The sequence below is a fragment of the Sphaerodactylus townsendi genome, linkage group LG03 (assembly GCF_021028975.2).
Source record: "Sphaerodactylus townsendi isolate TG3544 linkage group LG03, MPM_Stown_v2.3, whole genome shotgun sequence".
Classification (NCBI taxonomy): domain Eukaryota; kingdom Metazoa; phylum Chordata; class Lepidosauria; order Squamata; family Sphaerodactylidae; genus Sphaerodactylus; species Sphaerodactylus townsendi.
This window is the reverse complement of record NC_059427.1, coordinates 170,003,157-170,026,067: the sequence shown is the minus strand read 5'-3', so window position 1 is coordinate 170,026,067 and position 22,911 is coordinate 170,003,157. Positions and strand designations below refer to the sequence as shown.

At 45.5% G+C, this 22,911-nt stretch overlaps 1 protein-coding gene across 1 annotated transcript in view; it reads right to left on the bottom strand.

Moving 5' to 3' along the window:
- LRP1 (LDL receptor related protein 1) overlaps positions 1-22,911 on the bottom strand; it is a 466,085-nt gene that overhangs the window by 183,295 nt on the left and 259,879 nt on the right. The window contains 3 exon segments of the mRNA XM_048487597.1: positions 2,753-2,942; positions 4,247-4,469; positions 12,120-12,282. Coding sequence (XP_048343554.1) covers positions 2,753-2,942; positions 4,247-4,469; positions 12,120-12,282 — 576 coding nt within the window.

The window sequence follows — 22,911 nt, the reverse complement described above, 5'->3', positions numbered from 1 at the left end:
CTGGTGGGAACTACACTTCCCAGGAGACCTTGCGAACCCCAGGGTCTCCTGGGAAGTGCAGTTCCCACCAGGCCTTTTTCAGCCTAAAGGGTACAGGCTGCTTTTCCAGGCTGAATTAAGGTAAAGGGGGGGGGGCAGAGGGGCAGGGTGCTGCGGGGGGAGGGGGAGAAACACAGAGTGTGCAATGGGCGCACTTTGGCCCAGCTACGCCTCTGAAAGGGACACTCTGGCAGCCCTGTTAAACAGTAGTGTTTTTGGAGTACACTGCAGGAGGCAGAAGGAATGATGCTATCCACCGGCAATCTCCAGAGTACTTCACTGTAACCAGCAACACAAAAAACACACAAATCACAAAGACCCACAGCTCCTGCTCCATCACTCATGCTCAGTGATAGAACATCTGCTTTGCATACAGAGGGTTCCAGGTTCAATCTCCGCCATACTCTTTTTAAAAAAATCTAGTAAGGGATGATGTGAAAGACCTCCCAAGATGCTGGAGAGTCACTGCCACTCTGAGTAGACAATACTGATCGTGATCAACCAATGGCCTGATTCAGGGTAAGGCAGATTCATATGTATGCCTGTGTTCTCACCACAACAGGGAGACCGGCCTGCCTCTCTTTTTGTAAAAACAACACAGGGTTTTATGCGGCACCTTAACTAGCACATTTGTTGTGGCAAAGGCTTTCAATGACTCCAGCCCTCTTCATCAAATGAATGAAGTGGTGTCCTTAGCTGACACGTGTATACGCACACGTGGATGCAGAGAAGGAAAAGGGGAAGTCTGAACATAGAGGACAAAATGCATGGGAAAATAAATGAGGTTGTAGTAAGGGTGTCACTTGAATACAAGATCCAGTGAGGTTAACTTATTCTCAACGGTTGTCACTGATGATAAATTAGCAGAGCAACAAATCTGACATATTAATATGTAATAATGCCTCATTCCTGTATGCTATTCTGAAGATCAATGATCAATCCAGAGGGAACATACCTCAATGTACTGCTTCCTCTAGGCATAAATGTGCAACTCATGTTTAGATTATTGTACATGATGATCACACACTAAGTGAAAAAAAGTGTATGGATACTGAAAAGCCATGTCCAAGAGTACTTTCCTTAGCCAAGGAATGAGAATTCACAGAATTCACTTTAAATGTGGATGTGCAGTCATCATGTATGAAGATGCACAAGGAGATAAAACCCTTTTCCCCCATCCTAAAATGATTTTCATGTAGACAATACAGCTTGTGCAATAGCCCTTGATTCTAAGCAGCTGTCCACTGCAAAAGTGGAGCTGTGATTTCGTTCAAACTTGGCAAAAACAGACCCATGGAAAATATCCAAAAATAACATGAGATTATTTTATTAGGTCCAACCAAAATATATCATGCAACAGTGAGTGAGCATATCACTTAAACAGCTGAACGGCTTGGACCTTTTGCCCAGACCAACCCCCCTTGCTCAACTTACATGGCACTCTGCTAGTCATCCATGAAAGGAAAAACATAATAAACCAATATCCACAGAGAAAGACTGGATGGTAAAAACCTTCCTACCCTGTCGTTAGACGGAACGTCCTGATAAAGATGGACTACCAGCAAAATCAGGCATGGTGGGGAACTGGCAGATCAATCAATGCGAAGGTATTTGAGTTAAGAGGGAGCGGGACAGAAAGAGACTGATTGACCACGCTGATGCTAGGTGGATGATAATTACTGAGGCACAAGAATGGTCTGATCAGCTAGAGGTGACTAACGGGGATGAGGGAAGAATAGCTGGACCAGTCCCCGTGATACTAAATGAGCAAGACGTGGCATACAAGAATAGACTGATTACTCAATCTGATGACAGACTGACAACAATGGGGACGGAAGAATGGCTACCGCAGCAAGAGGCCCTGAATGGAACACAGAGAATAGTCTTAAGTCCGGCAATGCAATGTCAGAATGGGAGCTCAGAGGCCTGAGTAGAAGCTGCATCCCTGCTCTTTTGTGAATGACCTTGAATGATGTGTATTCTTCTAAAACACATACAAGAAAGATAAGAAGAGTCCTGCTGGGTCAGCCCAGTGGATCATCTAATCCAGAATCTTGTTTCACACAGTGATCAATCAGTTGCCTTGGAGGGCCAACTAACTGGGCACAGAAAGGCGAAGGCCTTGATGTCACCTCCTAGCACTGGGTTTCAGACGATAGCCGCCTCTGACTATGGAGGTCCCCTTTACTCCTCATGGCAAGTAGCCATGGATGGACCTTCTCCTCGAACACCCCGTTCAAGCCATTTCCGCTTGTGGCCATCACTACCTTCAGCTGTTAGCAATTTGCACAATTCAATTACTCGTTGAATAAGGAATCATTTCCTGCTGTCTGTCATGTTCCTACTGACCATCAAATTCACTGGGTGCTTCCTGAGTTCTTGTGTGTGCGTTATTTCTGCCCTGGGAACCAGCACAACCCTTATCTTGTTACACATCAAACAAGCTTCAGCAATGAACTGAGATCTCTACCATCAGCAGCAGGATCAAGCAAAACTACTGGATCCAGGAAGGGTGATTAAGCCCTCCTCAGGAAGTGACAACAAAAATAGGTCCTGCCTCCCTGAGAATGAGCTAGGAATCACCCAATCAGGATGCCCGAGCCTGCCTCCAGGAGAACATTTCTTTAGACCCAACATATCAAATTCCACCTTTCACCCTCCCCAAAACCTCCCCATCCCACTCCACTCCTCAGTCTGGCTCTTCACTACCTACCTTTGGGTTGCCGGCGCTGATGGTAGATATGCAGCGCTCCGCCCTTATCCACTCGGGTTACCACCTGGAAGTCCATGCTGTTGAACCGATTGACACGGATGACGCTGGTCTTCTGCTGGGCATTGGCATTGTCTGAGTTGGTGGCATACAGATAGTTCTCAAAGACGGTCAAGCCATAGAGATGCTCTATCTAGAAGGCACCAAAAAAAATACAATTTTACAGGCAATTCCGCCTAATTTACTCCTTTGTGATATGTGGCTTGGGTTGCTGATTTGCATCAACTGGAGCTATCTGCCTTCTCAGTTCCACCTGCTTTCTGATTGTGGTATGTTCTTCTGCCCGTGCGTCCAACGAGAGAAGGGAACCAGAGACCGGTAGATAGATATGATATCCTTCTGGCCTCCGTGTTTTTCCGTACTATTCCGACCCCCTCTATTGTTTGCTTCTGTGACAGAAATGCAAAGTAAATCAACCACAATACAAGTTTTCTGCATTAGAATCTCGTTAAAGGTGTGTTCTGGAATCTCTCCAAGGGCTTCAAACCAAATTTCACCTCAGATCCCTATAAGACAGGCTTGTCCATTGGCTCAATGTCTATCCTGAGCAAGAACTTCAACCGAAGTTATACATCTACCACACTGGCTCTCCATTACCACAACTGTTCTTATGAACAGAGTGAAAACAGATTCTGCAGCCTGCAAAGATCTGTTGCATTGTGCCAAAACGTCCCCCCCTCTCTCTAGAGCCAGCTCCTTGAGAATCTAACGTCAAGGTGCCACTTTCACAGCTGTACTTGGGACTCACTTCAATACCAAGTTAAAGGAGGAGGCAAAAGCACACTGAAATCCCAACAGCAATCTCTAAAGATAGAAATGCTCCAAAAGAAATACAAGTTGACTCTAGCAATTCCATGACTCTGATGAATTCAATGTTTCCCTATAGCATAGGTGTCAAACTTGTGGCCCTCCAGATGTTATGGACTACAGTTCCCATCATTCCCTACCAGCATCCCCTGCCAGAAAGAGGATGAGAGAAACTCTCAAAATATAAATGGGAACCAATGGTTTCTCATTAGAAGAGAGGGAAGCAACAAACATCATGCATCCACAGTCAGAATGGTATAGTGATTAAGAGTGGCAGGCCTTAATCTGGCAGGCATGATGCTGGCAGGGAATGATGGGAACTGTAGTCCATAACATCTGGAGGGTTGCAAGTTTGACACCTGTGTCCTATAGCATCTTACCCCAACCTGGGCAGCCCAAGTTAGCCTGATCTCATCAGATCTCAGAAGCTATTAGGCCATTAATGAATACCAGGGTATTAATGAATGAATACCAGGGCCATTAATGAATACCAGGGTCGTAATGCGGAGGAAGGCAACAGTAAACTACCTCTGTTAGACTCTTGCCTAGAAAATCTACTGGGTTGCTGTAAGTCAGTGGCAACTTGAGGCACTTTACACACGCACGTAAGATCTCACAAGCGGTGCTCACCAAGATGCCTTGGATGATAGTGTGCCGATTTTTTCCCTCATAATCCACCACTTCGATGTAGTCAAGGTAGGCATCAGCCCAATAAACCAGTCGGTTGACCAAGTCCAAGGTGATGCCATGGGGGAAGACGATCTTGCTGTCAACCAGTTTGGTGCGATTCTGTCCGTCCATGTCACACCGCTCTACTTTGGGTATCTGTCCATAGTCAGTGAAGAAAAGCTTCCTGCAAAGGAAGAAAGAGAAGGATGAGAGAAACTCTCAAAATATAAATGGGAACCAATGGTTTCTCATTAGAAGAGAGGGAAGCAACAAACATCATGCATCCACAGTCAGAATGTGGATTATAGTGATTAAGAGTGAAAGGCCTTAATGTGAAAAACCGTCTTCAATTCCCACTGCACCACATGAAACCTGATGGGTGATCTTGGGCCAGTCCTCTCAGAAATCTCTCAGCCTACATGGAGGCAATGGCAAACCACCTCCAAACATCTCTTGCCTTGGAAACCACATGGGGTCACCATGAGCCAGCTCTGAATTGACGGTACTTTCTACCTCCACATTCACAGACAAGCATATTAAATTAAACTGCACACAAAACCATCAAGTTGCATAAGTAACAGTGACGATCCAGGCAAATTATGTCTCATACCACCTCAAACACGCATACAGCTACACACTTCATGCAGGATCTCGCCACAACCTGTGGCAAAATTCTGAAGATCGCTCAGTTCTGGAAATATTTCCAGCCGAGGAAGCAGAAAAGTTAGGGAGATCAAAAATGAGAGAAAATGACAGGATTAAAAAAAATTACTGAATGAATGAACGATGAATGAAAACTAAGGTCATATGCATTAATTTGCAGTACTATAGATTTTTTTTTTAAAAAAACTAACCTTAGAATCCCCTTGCTGATGTCCCTGTCCTGAGAATTTTATTCTCAGTTGTTCCAAAAATCTCTAATTAAGCTAAAGAACGTTAACCTCTCTGTTTTTTTCACCCCCTGCCTTCATCTCCATCTTTCCAAATCTGACCTATCCTGTCACTCTGCTGGATTTTCGCAAAGTAACTGTGCTAGTTATTTTGTTCGTTTCTGTATGACCACATTCATCCTTAATTACAGCCACAGTAAATAAAGGTAGCGGTTTGTACTCTTCTGTTGTGTGAAGTGTGTAGATAGCATGCAAACAGATCTGAGATGAGTCTGGGGACTGGCCTAATTATTGCTGAAATCAGAAACACACGTATAGAAGGGTTACGCTGTGATTTTCTTCTAAGCAATCCTTTGCACAGCAATCCTACACCGTTATACCCTTGTAAGCCCACTGACTTCAACAGATTTTGAAGAACTAACGCTACTTAGATTTGCACTGTAAGGAAAGAATACTTTCCCTCCCAGCCTCCTCTCTTGCGCATACGGGCAACAATCAGATGGTCCGGGCTGGCAGGAAGTCACTCTTGCAAAGTTGTAAGGCATTAATAGGCAAGTATGCGGGCACAGAATATAAGGAACCCCCTGGTTTTATTATACCTTGATCAGCTGTGCTGAATTAGAATGTAAAAATCTCCTTTTCACTCTGATCTAGTTTCTACAGACAGCTGAAGTGCCACATGCACACCCCTTCTAAGGAAGCTCAATTCCATTTCAAAAGCCTTTGTTTCACATGCATTGTCAAAAGAAGTCTTCTTTGATCTAGCAGTTGCCTGTTACTCCAGGCGCAAAAACCTCACAGCTGATAACCTTTGATTTACAAAAGCAAGATTCCTTCTGAATACCTGGGAGAATCTCGCCTTGCAATGTCTTTTCACTTTTTCTCCAATTCTAGTAGTTAAGAACAAAAATAACAAAACAGGAAGAGAAGTCTAACTGCATGTAATATTTTCTTGCATTTTGAACTTGACTTTTCTATGCTCCCTCCTCTCTACAGTCCTTACAAGACATTAGTTTGTGGACTTTAAGATTCAAAATGTATTGTGCATATCTTTATTTACAGACTTTATGGCCCAATCCAGAGTGGGAGGGGAATCGACTCCTGGATGCACATGGGCGCATGCTGGCAGATTTGTCCTTTCTGGGGCATTTACCCTGGCAAAGAGCAAAAATGCCAGCGGGCAGATGTTGCTACGCTCCGGCTCCTTCCGCACAAGCAGAATAACGCACATTCAATCCACTTTCACAATTGTTTGCAAGTGGATTTTGCTATTCCGCACAGTAAAATCCAGCTTCAAAGTGGGTTGAAAGTGGATTGAAAGTGCATTATTCTGCCTGTGCGGAAGTAGCTGGCCCCATCATCTTAGCAGGGGTGTACAGGAGGTGTTCCTGGTGGTGTAACCACAGGCGTAGCTACCATGGGGACATCCGGGGACAAGTGCCCCGGGCGCCACCTTGTGGTGGGCACAAAAATTGCAGGTTTGTTTGTGGCTTTCTGTATTTTTTACTGTTTTTCTCGATCTTGGTCTGCAGGGGGCGCAGTTTTTAGGCTAGCGGCACCAGAATTTCAGGCTATCGTCAGGTGACTCTCCTGATGATACCAGCCAGGTTTGGTGAAGTTTGGTTCAGGGGGTCCAAAGATATGGACCACATAAGGGGGTGGCCCCACCCTCCATTGTTTCCAATGGGAGCTAATAGTAGATGGGGCTATCATTTTGAGGGTCCATAACTTTGGACCCTCTGAATCAAACTTCACTAAACCTAGGTGGTATCATAAGGATAGTCTCCTGCTGATACCACCCAGGTTTGGTGAAGGTTGGTTCAGGGGGCGCAAAACTCAGATTTCGTCCTGGGCTCCATTTTCCCCAGCTACGCCACTGGGTGTAACCAATGTTAGTCGGCTTCCACTGGCCTTTCAGTTCGGGAACGCCGCCTCCTCTGCCCCGGACATAAATGATGAAAAATGTGATGTATGCCCATTTCCTCCCATTAGAATTTTTGGCACCCAGTCCCCCACCCCCTTTTTCCCCCTAGCTGGAGGTGATGCAGCAGATTAGTAATGGCATCTTCCACAGTCACTGGCTGCTCTGGATTGGGCTGTTACATTCCACCTTTCTGCCCAACCAGGGTCACCAAAGCAGCTTAAGTGCTCTGCAGCCCAATCCTATGCATGTTTACTCAGAGGTGAGTCCCACTCGGTCAAATGGGGTTTCCTCCTTGTGCCGAGGATGAGACTGCATACAACATTAATACTCCGGGCCTGAAATCAGATTCTTTCTGTTGAGTGCTTGTCCCTCGGAGCTTGCTTGACTGCGAAAACTGTCTTTGCCTTGGTCAACATAGCAGGCAAACAGAAGTGGACTTTCTCCTTGTTGTACTTTGGTCTGTCCAGCTTCCTGCTGGACCAGCTGTCAGAAGTGAAGGCTAAAAACAACATTGCCATGGCTAGCTGCCCGGGGGGGGGGGAACTATGGTCCACATGAGATGGTTAAGTACAGTTTTGGGCTCTGTGCACAGGGTAAAAAATCTTCTTCCCCAAACATACTCAAAACCAACACAGAAGGAAGAGTTGGAGAAGCAGTTTTTAAGCATTTCCTTTTAAATAGACAGAGGTATACTGTGACACCTGTCAGGCGACCCTAAGCAAACACTAGATGGCAGTCTAAGGTATGCTTTGACAGCCAAAGACACATTTCCAGATACCTTTAATCCTTCGCACAAGGAAGAAACCCAAAAACAACAAAAATCCAGAAGGCCCCTTGGACATCCGGCGTTCATGCAGATATCCACATGATACAAAATGGTTTCAGACCAGCAGTAAACACCCGCAGGCACAGCAAACCTACAGCGAAATCTCTCTTGCTTTAGCGTGAGAGTCAATTCTGGCAAAGCAGTCTGACAGGGTAGATTAAAATAATTGATCCACCACAAGGCCCTCAGGGACACCAAGACCACAGGACATCAAGCTTGGCCCCAAGGAAACATCACTATTTGTTGTCCTGATTGCGTAGCATCTGAGTGCCCTTTGGTGCACTTATCTTCAACACACATATGCAGGCAAACAGCTCATCCTCCTTCATTGCGCACAGTCCAAAGGCTGGTAGCTGAACTTGAAAGGCAGTGTTTGAAAGCAAGTCACATGGGGGAGGGGGGAGAAATCTATGCGACTCAACTTCTGCATCAAAGAGTCTTTGAAACAAGCGGGAAATGACTTTGCGAAACTCCCATAAAGATTTTTGTAGCTTGACAACATATTACACGCAAAACTATGTGTAAGTAAATCCTCCCCTTCTTGGCCACAAAGTGATGCTGGCCGATTAGGAGCTAAGAAGCACAAGGAGGGGTTAGTCAGCACATCCCCTACCTGTTGCATCCCCTCTGAAATGCTGCCTACCCTTTCCACTTCTGCCCCTCTGGAGGTGGAAATTGCTGTCAGATCGCAGCCAATTTATGGTAATCCTGTAGGATTTTCAAAGCAATAGACAAACAGAGGTGATTTGTCATTGCTTGCCTCTGCTGAGCAACCCTGGACTTCCTTGGTTGTTTCCCATTTAACCATGGCCCACCCACCTTCGCTTCCAAGAGCTGATGAGATGATGAAGAAGAAGAGTTTGGATTTATATCCCACCTTTCTCTCCTGTAAGGAGACTCAGGGTGGCTTACAAGCTCCTTTCCTTTCCTCTCCCCGCAACAGACACCTTGTGAGGTAGGTGGGGCTGAGAGAGTTCCGAAGAACTGTGATCAGCCCAAGGTCACCCAGCAGAAATGTAGGAGTGCGGAAACACATCTGGTTCACCAGATAAATCACTGCCACTCAGGTAGAGGAGTGGGGAATCAAACCTGGTTCTCCAGATTAGAATCCACCTGCTCTTAACCACTACATCACGCTGCCCTGGGATACACCAAGCTACTCTGGGCTACTCACTGATCCGATTTGAAATCAGGCTCATGCTCTCCACCTGAATATTCTGCATTCCACCAGCGTCATTGTTATGACCAGAGGCGTAGCTGGGCCAGAGTGCACCTGTGTTTTCCACACACACATACCCCACTTACCTTACTTCAGCCTGGAAAAGCAGCCTGTTCCCTTCAGGCTGAAAACGGCCTGGTGGGAACTACACTTCCCGTGAGACCTTGGGGCTCGCAAGGTCTCCTGGGAAATGTAGTTCCCCCAGGCCATTTTCAGTCTGAAGGGAACAGGCCACCTCCTGCCTGAACTATTTCAATAAGGTAAGTGTGGGGGCAGGGGGGTGCCCCAGGGGAGGCAGGGGGTGCCATGGGGGCTTTTCTGCCCCCCCAGGCATGCGCCCGGTGCAATGCATGCCCCCCGGCCCTCTGGTAGCTCCGCCTGGCTATGACAGTTACTGTTAGCACAAGCACTGAACATGTGTTTAGTGTCAGCATTGTGTACATACAGTATAGGACACAGGATTTTACAACAATCTTGTCTAGGAGAAGCAAGAAGACCAGGTATCATCTACCATCTGGTAAGTAGTGGAGATGGGGTAGGACAGTGGTGGCGAACCTTTGGCACTCCAGATGTTATGGACTACAATTCCCATCAGCCCCTGCCAATTGGCCATGCTGGCAGGGGCTGATGGGAATTGTAGTCCACAGCATCTGGAGTGCCAAAGGTTCGCCACCACGGGGGTAGGAGGATGAAATGTTGGTGTGGTGCAAAGTGGCGTGGTATTTGCAAAGTGGGACTGGAAGAAAGACTCGCAGGAAGTGTGAGAAGTGTGTGGAAAAATTAAGATTGGAACAAACTGGTCCAAACCCAGGGAATAACTTGGTAGAAATCACAAACATGGCAATGAGAGAAGTAGACAAAGGGTGTGAACGGAAGCTTCTTTCTGGGGCATAAGCTATCAAAATTTAGCTGAAACAGAGCACTGTGTGCTTCTGCTTGGAGAAGATGTTCTCTGGATTGGAAGACCATGCCGAAGGCCATCAGTATTATGAAAGCACAATTGAACTGGTCAAAATTCTTAGTAATAATCAGAGAAGTATCTAGGGAAAATATAGCCCAGTGCAAAATCTGTGTTTTCTGCCCCAATATGGGCAGCTGCCCTCCCCCACCATGATCAAACAACTTTTTTTGAACCAGGTCTTGAAGTCAGTGTATGCATCCAGGGGAAGGAGGCAATTCTCCGTCCCCCACGTGACTAAATGGCCGCAGCCCGGGGACATTTGACCCCATATGTCCCCCTGGGTGGTACGCCCCTGGTAATAATCACAGCAGGTGACCCAAGTTTCCTGGGAAGAATGACTTCTTTCTTTCTTAAAAATACAACATTTCATCAGATGCTTGCAAGTTGGCCCCTTGAATGCAGCAGAAAGTTTTCTAATACATCACCAATTTCAGCAGCACACATACACATGCGCGCACACATGGTGCCCATGACAAGACTCCCTCTCTCACATGAGTAGCTTGTATCACTATGCACTCAAATGATTTTGAGGAAGATTTGTTTTATGATTGCTATGGCTCAGCCATGCCGGCATCTAACTGAGCCCAAAATCAGTCTAACCCCGGCAATATGGCAGCAAGTGATCAATCCTATAACCCAACAGTTGTCCCCAGCCCATGCTTTAAACCAGAAAAATGGTCACAGCTCTCAGTATACAAAAATTGCCATTTATTCTCAAACAAATGCCACGATGTTAATTAATTACTTCATCTCCTCTTCCTAATTGGGCGATAATTCAAATGGGGCAGAGAAAGAGAGACAGAGATTTAATTCCTTGTGGTTTTCACATCAACAGCTGCTCAGATGGTTACATTTCACATTGAAAGTCACTTGAGCTGGTTTCTCAAAGGGAACAGTAATAATTTAGGAGAGATGGTCAAGCATGAAAAGTGTATTATTCACAGCTCAGGGCTCCAGAGTTCTGCCTGGACCCAATCACATCTTGAAAGCACAAGAGGAAATTCCGATTTGCATCTATTAGGTTTGTAAATCACATTCCAACTTATGTGATTCCACTGGTTGAAATCTGAAATTCATGCCCTTGTGACCATGACTTTAATAAACTTAAGTGAAGTGCAAAGCAGCAGATTAGCCAAAAAAACCCTTTATATCTGATAGTTTGACAGCTCTGCGTTTGACAGTCTCAAACCTGGTAAGAATGCAAAGTCCATTTCTCCTGTCTGAAAGCTAACCTTTAGGCTCCGATCACTTCTTTCAATTTCTGCTTTGTTGACTTACAATCACGCACGTTTCCACAGGTGTCAGAGGGAGGGTCAGCTCTTTCACGGACTAAATATTTGCAACAGGTTTGCCACACACTTTCCCCAAATCAAGGAAAGATAAAATTGCATTAGTGAGTAAACCGTTAGGTAGATTAGTATTCACAAGCCAGTGGGCACGGAAGTGTGTTATGGATTCCTGAACACAATGCCAGATTAACTTGGGGTCAGTACCTGATCAGTAATCACCCCGAAGGTCACTCTTATTAAGAGAACCTTCTTTTTAGTTTAAATTCTGTCGTGAGGCACTCATGCCAAAGCCATTACAGCCACCTAAAGCAGCCATATACATCTCCTCCATGGACAGGAGTGTCTCATTAATGCAGCAGTCAAATCTGTTGTTTTGTTCAAAGGACATTACAACTAACTTAGCAGGCACTGAAAAGGACATAACAACCAACTTAAGAGCACAGAAGCACACCATGTGGCTACTTACTTATCATCAGGGAAAGTCATGGCCTGTTTAAACTCTGCTTTAAGAATTTATTTGAGCAAATCAACCCAACAGCTGGGCAGGGTGGGGTGGACAGACATCAGTTGCCCAGATGTATGCACAGAACTGCCCCTTTCTACAGTTCCAGATTGCGCATTGTTCTACTATCAGAATCTACTACGTGAGGTTTAGATGACATGGAATGTGCTTTCTCAAAGCAAGTAGATGTTTTCATGCATGTGGCACTCTTATGAGTTCTCACCCCATGGTTGGGTCCAGTGCGATGCCTTTAGGGTTATAGAGCTCCAGGTCAAGCAGCGTGACACAGGTGTCCCCATTCTTGTTGCAGACAAATATCCGGTCATCAATGTCATCCACAAAGTAGAAGTTGCCTGTGAGCCAATCGATGGCCATCTGCTCCACGTCTAATGAAAAGAAACATATGAGGATGAGATAAGGGAGGGTTTGGCAACCAATCATCACCCGAGAACCGAGCAATTCTGGTGTACAACATCAATTTAATCTATCAGCACGAGAAGTCCTAGGCATCAACAAAAAAAGACGGTTTGATTTTGAAATTGATGCTGCTCCACGACTTTTCCATGGCTGAGGGGGGGGAAAATCAATCAGTCAATGCATATAAAAAGTAAATTGCAGACTTTTTGCCAAGAGTGGTCCTGTTTGTACCTCTGGAACTACAATCTGGCACAATTCAGTTCTTCACTTGGGTCTTCAGAAAGGTGTGGTGTAGAGCATACAAACTATAAAGCCCCCCCCATGCCACTCCCCTCAACAGCTCACTTCTCAGAAAAAAGTAGAACCACATTACTGCTTCTGGGGTTCAAGTGGGTCTCTGAAGAGTGGCACACATGGATCTGCTCAAGCCTTCAACATATTAGAGTACAGGAGTCAAACTCGCGGCCCTCCAGATGTTATGGACTACAGTTCCCATCATCCCCTGCCAGCATGATGCTGAGCCAGTGGTCCAGAACATCTGGAGGGCCGCGAGTTTGACACCTATGTACTAGAGCAAAACCAGGCAAGCAAAAGTCCATCCGTTGAATGCATGATTGCACCATTTTAGGCTACCAATGGGTAATTCGTTTATTCAGAATTAGAATATTAGGAAATGGTTACTTTAAATGCTTCTCCCTCACAAGTTAGTTTTGCATGTGAGGGGAGTATTTCATGTGGCAGAACTCTCCACCTGCAACCTGAAATGTTAACAGTCCAGAAGCAGATCTTTACATGGATATTCTTCCTGATCTGTCTCAGCTCTAACTCTGTTCTCTTGAGGAGAAATACTGACCTTGGGCCACATTAAACATTTTTTAAATTCTCCTACAGAAATATGGTAATCACCCAACAATCCCTGACTTGCATGGCCCAGGTTAGCCCAATCTCAACAGACTTCAGAAGCTAAGAAAGGTCATTCCTGGTTAGTACTTGGATAGGAGACCACCAAGGAACTCCAAGGTTGCTATGCAGAGGTAGGCAATTGTCTCTTCCTTTGCTCATGTCTTCCTTTGAAAACCCTGCAGGGTCACCATAAGTTGGCTGCATTTTAATGACACTCTCCACCACCACCCAATAATGCTCAGACCTCATCAAGAAGGATTTTCCTGCTTCCCCCTTAAACCGCAGTCCATTGATCTCTCCCCATTTTCTTCCTGGTGGTCAGCAGGCATCCCTTCTCCCCCCAAAAAACCCAGAACAGGACGCGAAATGAGGATAATCATACTCCCTTAAGTCCTTGGAACTGCATGGTTAAATATATGTCCATGTTGTTATTTGGCGGGAGCCAGGAACAACGTAAAGATCCTGCCCACTGAATACTGTTAATATTACCACAACTTATGCCTTTAAGAGATCTTAGATTGGGCTGTTGTGGGGTTTCAGGGCTGTATGGCCGTGTTCCAGTAGCATACGTGGCCATACAGCCCGGAAATCCCACAACACCCCAGTGATTCTGGCCGCGAAAGCCTTCGACAATCTTACATCTTAGATTTTCATTAAATACAGATTTCCTCAACACAGAGCTACAAGGACAGGAAAGCAAAATTGCAAATGGCCAAATTTTCCTTCCTAGCAGCTCTTAAGATGCAAGACCCTCTCCCAGTACTAGTGAACCCTGATAAAATCATTCATCCTATTTAACTTAAAATGTAGTTGTTGTGGGTTTTCCGGGCTGTGTGGCCGTGGTCTGGTACATCTTGTTCCAAACATTTCACCAGCATCTATGGCTGGCATCTTCAGAGGTGTATCACAGAGGGAAGTCTGTTACACACTGTGTCCAGTGAGAAGGGAACCAGTGAGAAGGAAACCCCACTAAAACATTCCCTTCTCACTGGACACAGTGTGTAACAGACTTCCCTCTGTGATACACCTCTGAAGATGCCAGCCACAGATGCAGGTGAAACGTTAGGAACAAGATCTACCAGACCATGGCCACACAGCCTGGAAAACCCACCACAACCAGTTGAATCTGGCCGTGAAAGCCTTCGACAATACATTAAAATGTAGTGCTTGCCATTCCAACAATCCAGGGTTCGAGGCAATGTGCAACACTTCTTGAAAACATCATATAAAACAGCACAGAGAGACGAAAACAACAAGCAGCCAAAAACATAGGAAAGCTTTAAGGATCCCTTGCTGGAAGAGAACTATCTAAAATAATGGTTAATGAAATGGTTTGAAAGACAGGCAAAAATGTAAGTTGGTCTCTGCTGTTTCGCACCGTCACCAAATTTCTACCCATGGCTTGAAAACAGCCTAATTTCATGAGATGCATTCTAAGCAAATGCCTACAGAGTGCAAATTGTCCCTTGTGCTCTGTTGTGACTGAGAAGAGAGGCCTGCCTTTTACTACTTCTATCCTCTCCTCTCCCCTCCTGCCCCGTCTATGGCCCTACCTCCCAGCTCTCTCCTTCGTTTCTTGCTGCTGAAGGAATGAGCCCTTACAACCCTTTCCCGTACCCAAGTCCCTGTTTTGTGTTGCTGAGAATAGAGCACCAGGCAGAAGATTGCTCTCCCACTGAGATGTTTAGAGGCCTATTTTCCTCTCATCCTTCTGGGCGGCTCTGTTCTCCTGGCTCTCTGCTCCTGGAAACGATTGTTGCCCTCAATTAGGCTCCTTCACTGGCCCTGTGCCTCCCCTGAAAACCAATTCTTTGCAATGCATTCCTGGCAGCCACTGGCTCCCACAGGGCAGCCACAGTCTATTGCTACAATCTACAATCCTTCATTGGCCGGAAAGTGTCAGTAAAATTTGGCTGGGGGGAGGTGGGGGGGGCTGTGAGGGAAGCAATTGGAAAGTGAAACCAACCAGCCCAAAATGGGCCTGGCCTCTATATCTGAGATCCGATCCACTGTTAACTTTACAATGTAAATAATAAATTGTATGTTGCTTAGTTAACCTGACTTGTATGGTCCAGGTAGCCTGATCTTGTCAGGTCTCAGAAACAAAGCAGGTTAGTACTTGGATGGAAAACCAACTAGGAACATAGGGTCATTACACAGTGGAAGGCAAATGGCAAACCACCTCAGTTAGTTTCTTGCCTTGAAAACCCTGCTGAGTAGCTGTAAATCACTTGCGACTCAATGGCACATGTTGGTTAGTTCTGGCTGTGCATGATTGACCTGCTGAAAGTACACTTCAGTAATTATGACTGAGATTACATAATTACGACTTTTTTTTCAACCAGTACTGGAGAATACTATGAACAAATTTTTTTTTAAGGTATCAATCCGTTAGTCCTGAAGTATCATCTGCCTCAGGGGGGCAGCAAACAGCCCACAGGAGCAGCAGACAAAAGAGAGAGGGACGCAGGCTGAGTGCAACCTCCTCAGACATCAGCCTTACAAGACACCAGATGGATATTAAGGCAAGATCAATACAAAAAAAAACAAGATACTGACAGGGAGCATCTGACTCACAGGAAGTGCAATCAAGCCAAAATGACAGCGTAGTGTCTTAGCTATTTCCTCCTGGGGCTGGCCCTGGAACAATTCTGGAGTCCCAGTGGAATGGTTACTTGTGCACCAGAGTTGGCTGCCTCATTGGAAGACAATGGGAGAGAAGATGCTCCTCTCTCAGCCACAAAGCTGACCAGGATTGTCTTGAAGGATACAATCCACCCAGCTCTGTATTTGGCATATCCGTCACAAACCACAAACCACAATGAAGTCTGCAGTGTGCTAGATTCTACACTATCTCATAAGTCCCTTCTTGGACCTTTTGCTGGCACCTTCTCGGACCTTTGCTTCCAAGAGCTGACGAGGAGGAGGAGGAGGAGTTTGGATTTATACCCAACCTTTCTCTCCTGTAAGGAGACTCAAGGTGGCTTACAAGCTCCTTTCCCTTCTTCTCCCCACAACAGACACCTTGTGAGGCAGCTGGGGCTGAGAGAGTTCTGAGAGAACTGTGAATTGCCCAAGGTCACCCAGCAGGAATGTAGGAGTGCGGAAACACATCTGGTTCACCAAATAAGCCTCCGCCACTCAGGTGGAGGAGTGGGGAATCAAACCCGGTTCTCCAGATTAGCTAAGAGGGTCAAGAAAAGAAGGTCAGTCTGAAAATGCACAATTCCTGAGGTGTTTTCAGTTAAAGCTGCTTCTCCACTCCATTCCCCACAAGGGCTGTTCTGCTACAGGATTTCCAAGGATTGCATTTTGCCTCTTTGTCCCTCCTTAAGATGCCTTTGGAAAGATGCTTAGATGCTTAAGCCTAAGGAAGAACATTTAACAAATTATCATAGCAGCGAGTTTCAGCTCTTATAGGCCCATTATGCAGAAGTGCTCTCAAACAGACATTTGGTTCTTATCAAAGGACAGAAGTTGGTTAATAATTAATCCATTATTTAATTTTTAAGATTTATAAGCTCACCATTTTCGTTTTGGGGTGGAAATAAAATGTAACATCAGATTAATCAAAAGAAAAACTTGTGAAAACCAGGGTAATAAGAAAAACAATTCAAACCGAATAAAACGAGTTGAAGTTCCTTAGCAGTTTTTTTAATGCTTAACAGTGCAATCCTAAACAGAGTTAAAGCCTGCTAAACTCATTGATTTTAACAGAATTACTTGGATGCGACAGGGTTTAGGATCACTCAGTAAATCTATATATATAAAAATCTATCAGTGCATTTTTCTGCTGACAGGTAATCTCCCAAACTACTGGACCAATTACTTTGAAATTTTCACACAACGTCGCATTCGCATGCGGCCAGGTTTCCATACTGTTTCCACACCTCCTGTTGTGTACATGTCACAACTGTGCCAGTTATTGTGTACATGCCACACCTGTGACAGTTGGAACCACAGTTCTGTTCTGCAACAGCGCCATCTGCTGGCCGTCAAAGCAACACCCACTGATACATTTATTTATTTATTTATTTATTTATTTATTTATTTATTTATTATATTTGTATACCGCCCTCCCCGAAGGCTCAGACATGGAAAACAACCATGCCTTCCTTGAAAACCGCTGCCATCTGGAGTGAAAGGGATCGGGTCCGCCATCTGGACATGGCCCACCCACCTTGGCGGAGGAAGGGGAAGATGAGGGAGAGTCTGGAGGTTTGCTGGACCAAACGCTCTGAAATTTGAACACAACGTCGCTCATACCTTCCAGCATGTTTTCAGCTAGGTAATTCGCCTGCCAGGGAAGGGAGTGAAAGGGACAGGGCCAGCCACCTGGACATGGCCCACCTACCCTAGCAGAGGAAGGGGAATGTTAGGGAGGGGAGGGGCGGGGTGCCATGCGAGGGAACGGGAGAGAGGGAGGGGAGCGACGGGCAAGCATTGTGCAATGACACATGTTCGAATCGTTCGCTTCCCCTTTTCTTTCTTTTCCACTTCACCAGACTGAGCCACAGCAACGCGTGGCCGGGCCTGCTAGTTACCAATAAAAGAATAACTGAGGATTGATAAATATATTCTTAGGGAGTAGATTTACATCTAGCATCTAATTGTACCAAGAACTAGAACAATGCAATGCACACACACATATTTAAGTGGAGGTTTTTAAACAGAGGCTGGATGATTATATGTCAGGAGTGCTTTGATTGTGTGTTCCTGCATGGCAGGGGGTTGGACTTGATGGCCCTCGTGGGTCTCTTCCAACTCTATGATTCTAAGTGAACCAGACTTTCTTTTCTTTGGATGTTCTATTAGTAGGAGATGACTGTACTATTAATTAATTATTTACTGAGTTTCCTTGTTCAAAGTCCAGTTTTCTAAAATAAATAGGTTTGAAATAGTCTCTTTACCACAACTTGCTGTGGAGAGAGTAGCAATTTGCCGCAAACAATGTCACTCAACAAACCCTTCTGCTATGTAGCACAAAAACCAACTGGACCATAGCAAACATTCTGCGTTGGCAGGTTAGACAACAGTTCCCACACTGAGCATGTCTCTTGGCACTGGCGGGGAAAGAATGTGAATGTGTGTGCGTGCGTGCGGGGGTGGGTGGGTGGGTGGGGGGTTACATTCTGCACTGTGTAGTGGAACAATGAAATTGCATGCACTTTCCCGGACCACACAGCTGAAGTCCCAGGGGACAGAGGGACACTGAGCAAAGTAAAGTCACTTGCTTCCCTCCAAGGATGCCTAGCTAGCAATTGCCAGATTTACTCACAGTTAAGAACTGACTCATTGCAAAAAATTGCCTTTCATTAATGTGCAAGAGTAGAACAGATTTCTCCACTCAACTGGAAAAACAATTTAATTTGTGTGCGTGTGTGCCTGTGTGTGCTTAAAAAAAAAGAAAAGAAAACTAGACTGACCAAGTTTTTAAACTGCACTATTCAAACTGCAAAGAGATGAGCCTCAACTTTATCTATTCGGTTACATATTATGAGCCCCATTCAAAGGGAAGGGGGGCAAAAGGGCTTGGGGGAGCAGCACGGCTTTGTGGCACCACATTTGCCCTCTCCAGGGCACATGCCCCATTGGAGGAGGTAGGCACATCGGAGGCTACCGGCCCCTCAGTCCTGATGTGGTGAAGCCCACAAGACTGGGGCTGTGGCGGGGTTGCACTGGTGTCCTGAACAGAAACCAACGTGGGGTGGGTGGGGTGGGGCACTCCCGGGGACGGAGCCGACCTTAGTTGGCTCCCTCCCGAGGTTCCAAGTCAGGACATAAAAATAATCCACACTGAGTGAATAAAGCAAAACAGTGAATAAATCTGCCAGTTTCGATGAAGACCATTGCTAATCTAGCTCAGAATTGTAATTTCAAGCCACTTTTGCCTCAAGAGTCGGCCTCTTTGATCTGGAAGCTGCTTTCAGGAGCTAAGTGTTAAAACAGTTTAAAAAGCGCATTCAGCTGACCGGCCGATATGCCCTCAAAGCTTGTGGCCCTAGTGGGACCTTACACCCCACAAGCAAGCAGATGTTTGGCAAGGGATGATCCAGAGCAAAGTTCACAGTAGAGTTAAGAGACAGTCATTAGTGTCAAACATCTTGTCTCTCAGGGCCGTGAAAGGAATTAGCACTCCTTCTCTTTAACATCTGGTTAAACTTTTAGCTGAATCATCCCTCTGGAAACATTCTAGCCTCGGTTGTCAGCCCCAAACTTTTATTTATTTATTTATTTATATTTTTTTATTAATTCAATTTCTATACCGCCCGATCCCCAAAGGGCTCCGGGCGGGGAACAACATAGTGTAAAACATTAAACAGGAGCAAATCCAATACAATACAAAACATAGGCTCCATCAATAAAACATCTTAAAATACATAAAACAGCGGCTAACAATTAACAATGAAACAGGAGGCGTCCAAAACTCAATTAAAACCCACCCCAAAAAGGGGGGACGGCAGGCCCCTCAATATGAGGGGCTCTGATGTACCAGTGCCAGAGCAAAGAGCAGTGGGGGGCACCATATCAGCAGCTGGACACCCCAAAGGCCCGGTGGAACAACAAGGTCTTACAAAGCCCTGCGGAACTCACCAAGGTCCCGCAGGGCCCGGACAGTTGGAGGAAGGGTGTTCCACCAGGCCGGGGCCAGCGCTGTAAAGGTCCTGGCCCGTGTGGAGGCCAGCCGCATCATTGAGGGGCTGGGGACCACCAGCAGATTGGCCTCTGCTGAACGCAGAGGCCGAGAAGGGACGTATGGGGTAATGCGGTCCCGAAGGTACGAGGGTCCCAGGCCGCGTAATGCCTTAAAGGTCAAAACCCACACCTTGAAGATGATTTGGAATTCGACTGGGAGCCAATGCAGCTGGCGCAACACAGGCTGAATGTGCTCTCTAAAGGCGCCTCCTGTGAGCAAGCGCGCCGCTGCATTTTGGACCAGTTTTAATTTCCGAATCAAACGCAAGGGAAGGCCCGCGTAGAGCGAGTTACAACATGAACCCTAAAGTCACCTACCGCCATGGGGCTCCGGGAGATCTCCCACTATTACAATTGCTCTCCAGACCCAAGATCAGTTTCTCTGAATAAAATGGTTGCTTCAGGGGGTGAACTCTATGGCATTATACCTCCCAGCACACACCGTTGTTAGCTCGAGAGACATTAAAAAGTGAGGGTGTCCCAGTCCTTAACTTGGCAGTGCTAGGAGCAGGAGGGGGCCAGATAAATTTCAATGGGCAAAAACCATGCTGGGGTAAAATAATTAAAACCTTTCTCCTCCTAATGCTCCAACCCCAATCTGAACCAACCAGAGTGCCATTATTTGCTTTTCATAACAGAACAAATCTAGAAATATCCACTCATGGATACCCCCAACATCTCATCTAATTAGATCAACAGTCTTTCCAGATTTCTTTTAAAAATGCAATAAGTTCACTGTTGCTACACAATACTTACACATTGATCAGAATTTTTTTCTTTAAGATAGCACTTATGCTGAAGAGTTTTCCAAGTGTTCAAAAGCACAACATTTTGGTTGAGAAAGTGAAATCCCTTCCGACTAGCATTTCCATTGCCAATTTGTAGACCTTTCTCTATTCTTCTGTTTTATTTAGAGTTAGTGGTCTGAATGCTCTGCATTCTCCAACACATCTCTCCTGACTTTCATTAAAGCAGAAAACTTGAGTATAAGAAGCAATGCCAATCCGCTATGTCAAAGAGGTATGTCAGCCTTCAGGCTTGGCCCATTCCTTGGCATAAACAGATGAACTACTTTTTGTGTGTGGCCCTTATTGCAGATTTACAAATGTTCTTAAAATCAATAGATTGAGAGACAAGGTTGCAGAACACATGCAGACTAATGTACTTTCAATCCACTTTCACAATTGTTTGAAAGTGGATTTTGCTATTCTGCACAATAAAATCCAGCTGCAAAGTGGGTTTGAAAGTGAATTATTCTGCATGCGCGGAAAGAACCAGAGCAAAATCCACTTGCAAACAATTGTAAAAATGGATTGAAAGTGCATTATTCTGCATGTGCGGAAGAGGCCCCAGAGAAGAAAAGGAACAATAATCAACCAATCACTGACTTGGTTACTATCTTTAAGATCCCAAGGACAAAACTTTTGTCATTTATCACACATCTTAAGTAAATGGACTACCCATTCAAATCACCTTACTTTTCTTGAGTCCTTAAATTCCTACAAAGCCCTCCCTTCATTCCCTCTAATCAGATTTAACATTCCCCTCAGATCTTTCCAACAAATCTTTCAAACTTAACCTGAACCAAAAGCATCAATCACGCTTTTATATAAAGCCATCCACAAAATAATTTGAAATATTTCTGGAAACACCTTTGTTGAAACTGAACAGGTGAAGAGAAACAAACAAAATGACATTGCTGGCTTTGAAAAAAAGAGGGGAGGAGGTTCCGCCAGGTGAGAGCCCCATGGCACCTACGGGCAAGGTGCAGCATTGCAGTCAAAGGTCTGCTCATGACCTGAGTTGGATCCCAATGGAAGTTGGTTTCAGGTAGCCAGCTGAAGGTTGACTCAACCTTCCATCCTTCTGAGGTTGGTAAAATGAGTACCCAGCTTGCTGGGGGTAAACTGAGGAAGGCAAAGGCAAACCCCGCCCATAAGCTAAGTCTGCCTAGTAAATGTCATGATGTGATATCGTTCCATGTGTCAGTAATGAACAGGTACTTTACTTTAACCTTACAACCAAGTGGGGGCTAGAGATCTCCTGCTGTTACAACTGATCTCCAGTTAATAGAGAACAGTTCCCTTGAACAAAATGGCTGTTTTGTAGAGTGGACTCTATGGCATTGCACCCTGCTAAGGTCCCTCCCCTCCCCAAGCTCCATCCCCAAAATGTTCAGATACTTCCTAATCCAGTGATAGCAGTGGCACAGTGGTTAAGAGAAGGTGCATACGAATCTGGAGGAACCTGGTTTGATTCCCCCCTCTGCCACTTGAGCTGCGGAGGCTTATCTGGGGAATTAGATTAGCCTGTGCACTCCCACACATGCCAGCTGGGTGACCTTGGGCTAGTCACAGTTCTTCGGAGCTCTCTCAGCCCCACCCTCCTCACAGGGTGTTTGTTGTGTGGGGGGAAGGGAAAAGAGATTGTAAGCCCCTTTGAGTCTCCTTACAGGAGAGAAGGGGGGGGTATAAATCCAAACTCCTCCTCCTCCTCCTCCTCCTCTTCCTCCTCAACATTCAGCTAAAACACTGGAAGTATTGATAAGATCCTGTTCTCAACCAGAATGCATCATGTCAAACCAAAGTTGTAAACAACTTTTGTTTGTTCGGGCTTCTGTTCATTGCAGCTTTTCAAAGCTTGGGGATCACATAGTGTTGGGATGGGTTTGTGCAGCTTTCCTCTTGCTGGTGTGGCTACTGATAAAGCGCCACAGCAACAGGACTGCGTTTGGAAAGTTTCCCCATAGATTTCCTGCTGCAGGCAATCAGCGGCAGCTGCAGCCACCCCGGGCCACCAGAGTCTTTCCATTTTTAAAAAAAAAACCAGCCTCAGAATCTCAAAATATTGATATGCCATTACACTAACATCTTTATCCGATTCTCTGAATTCCAAATCTTCCATTGCAGAGGTATGCTTTTCGATTTATAACTCTTCAATGGAAGCAGCTATAGACTTCCTCTTTAAAATAAAAGCTGGGAATTCAAGGAATCTTGGGT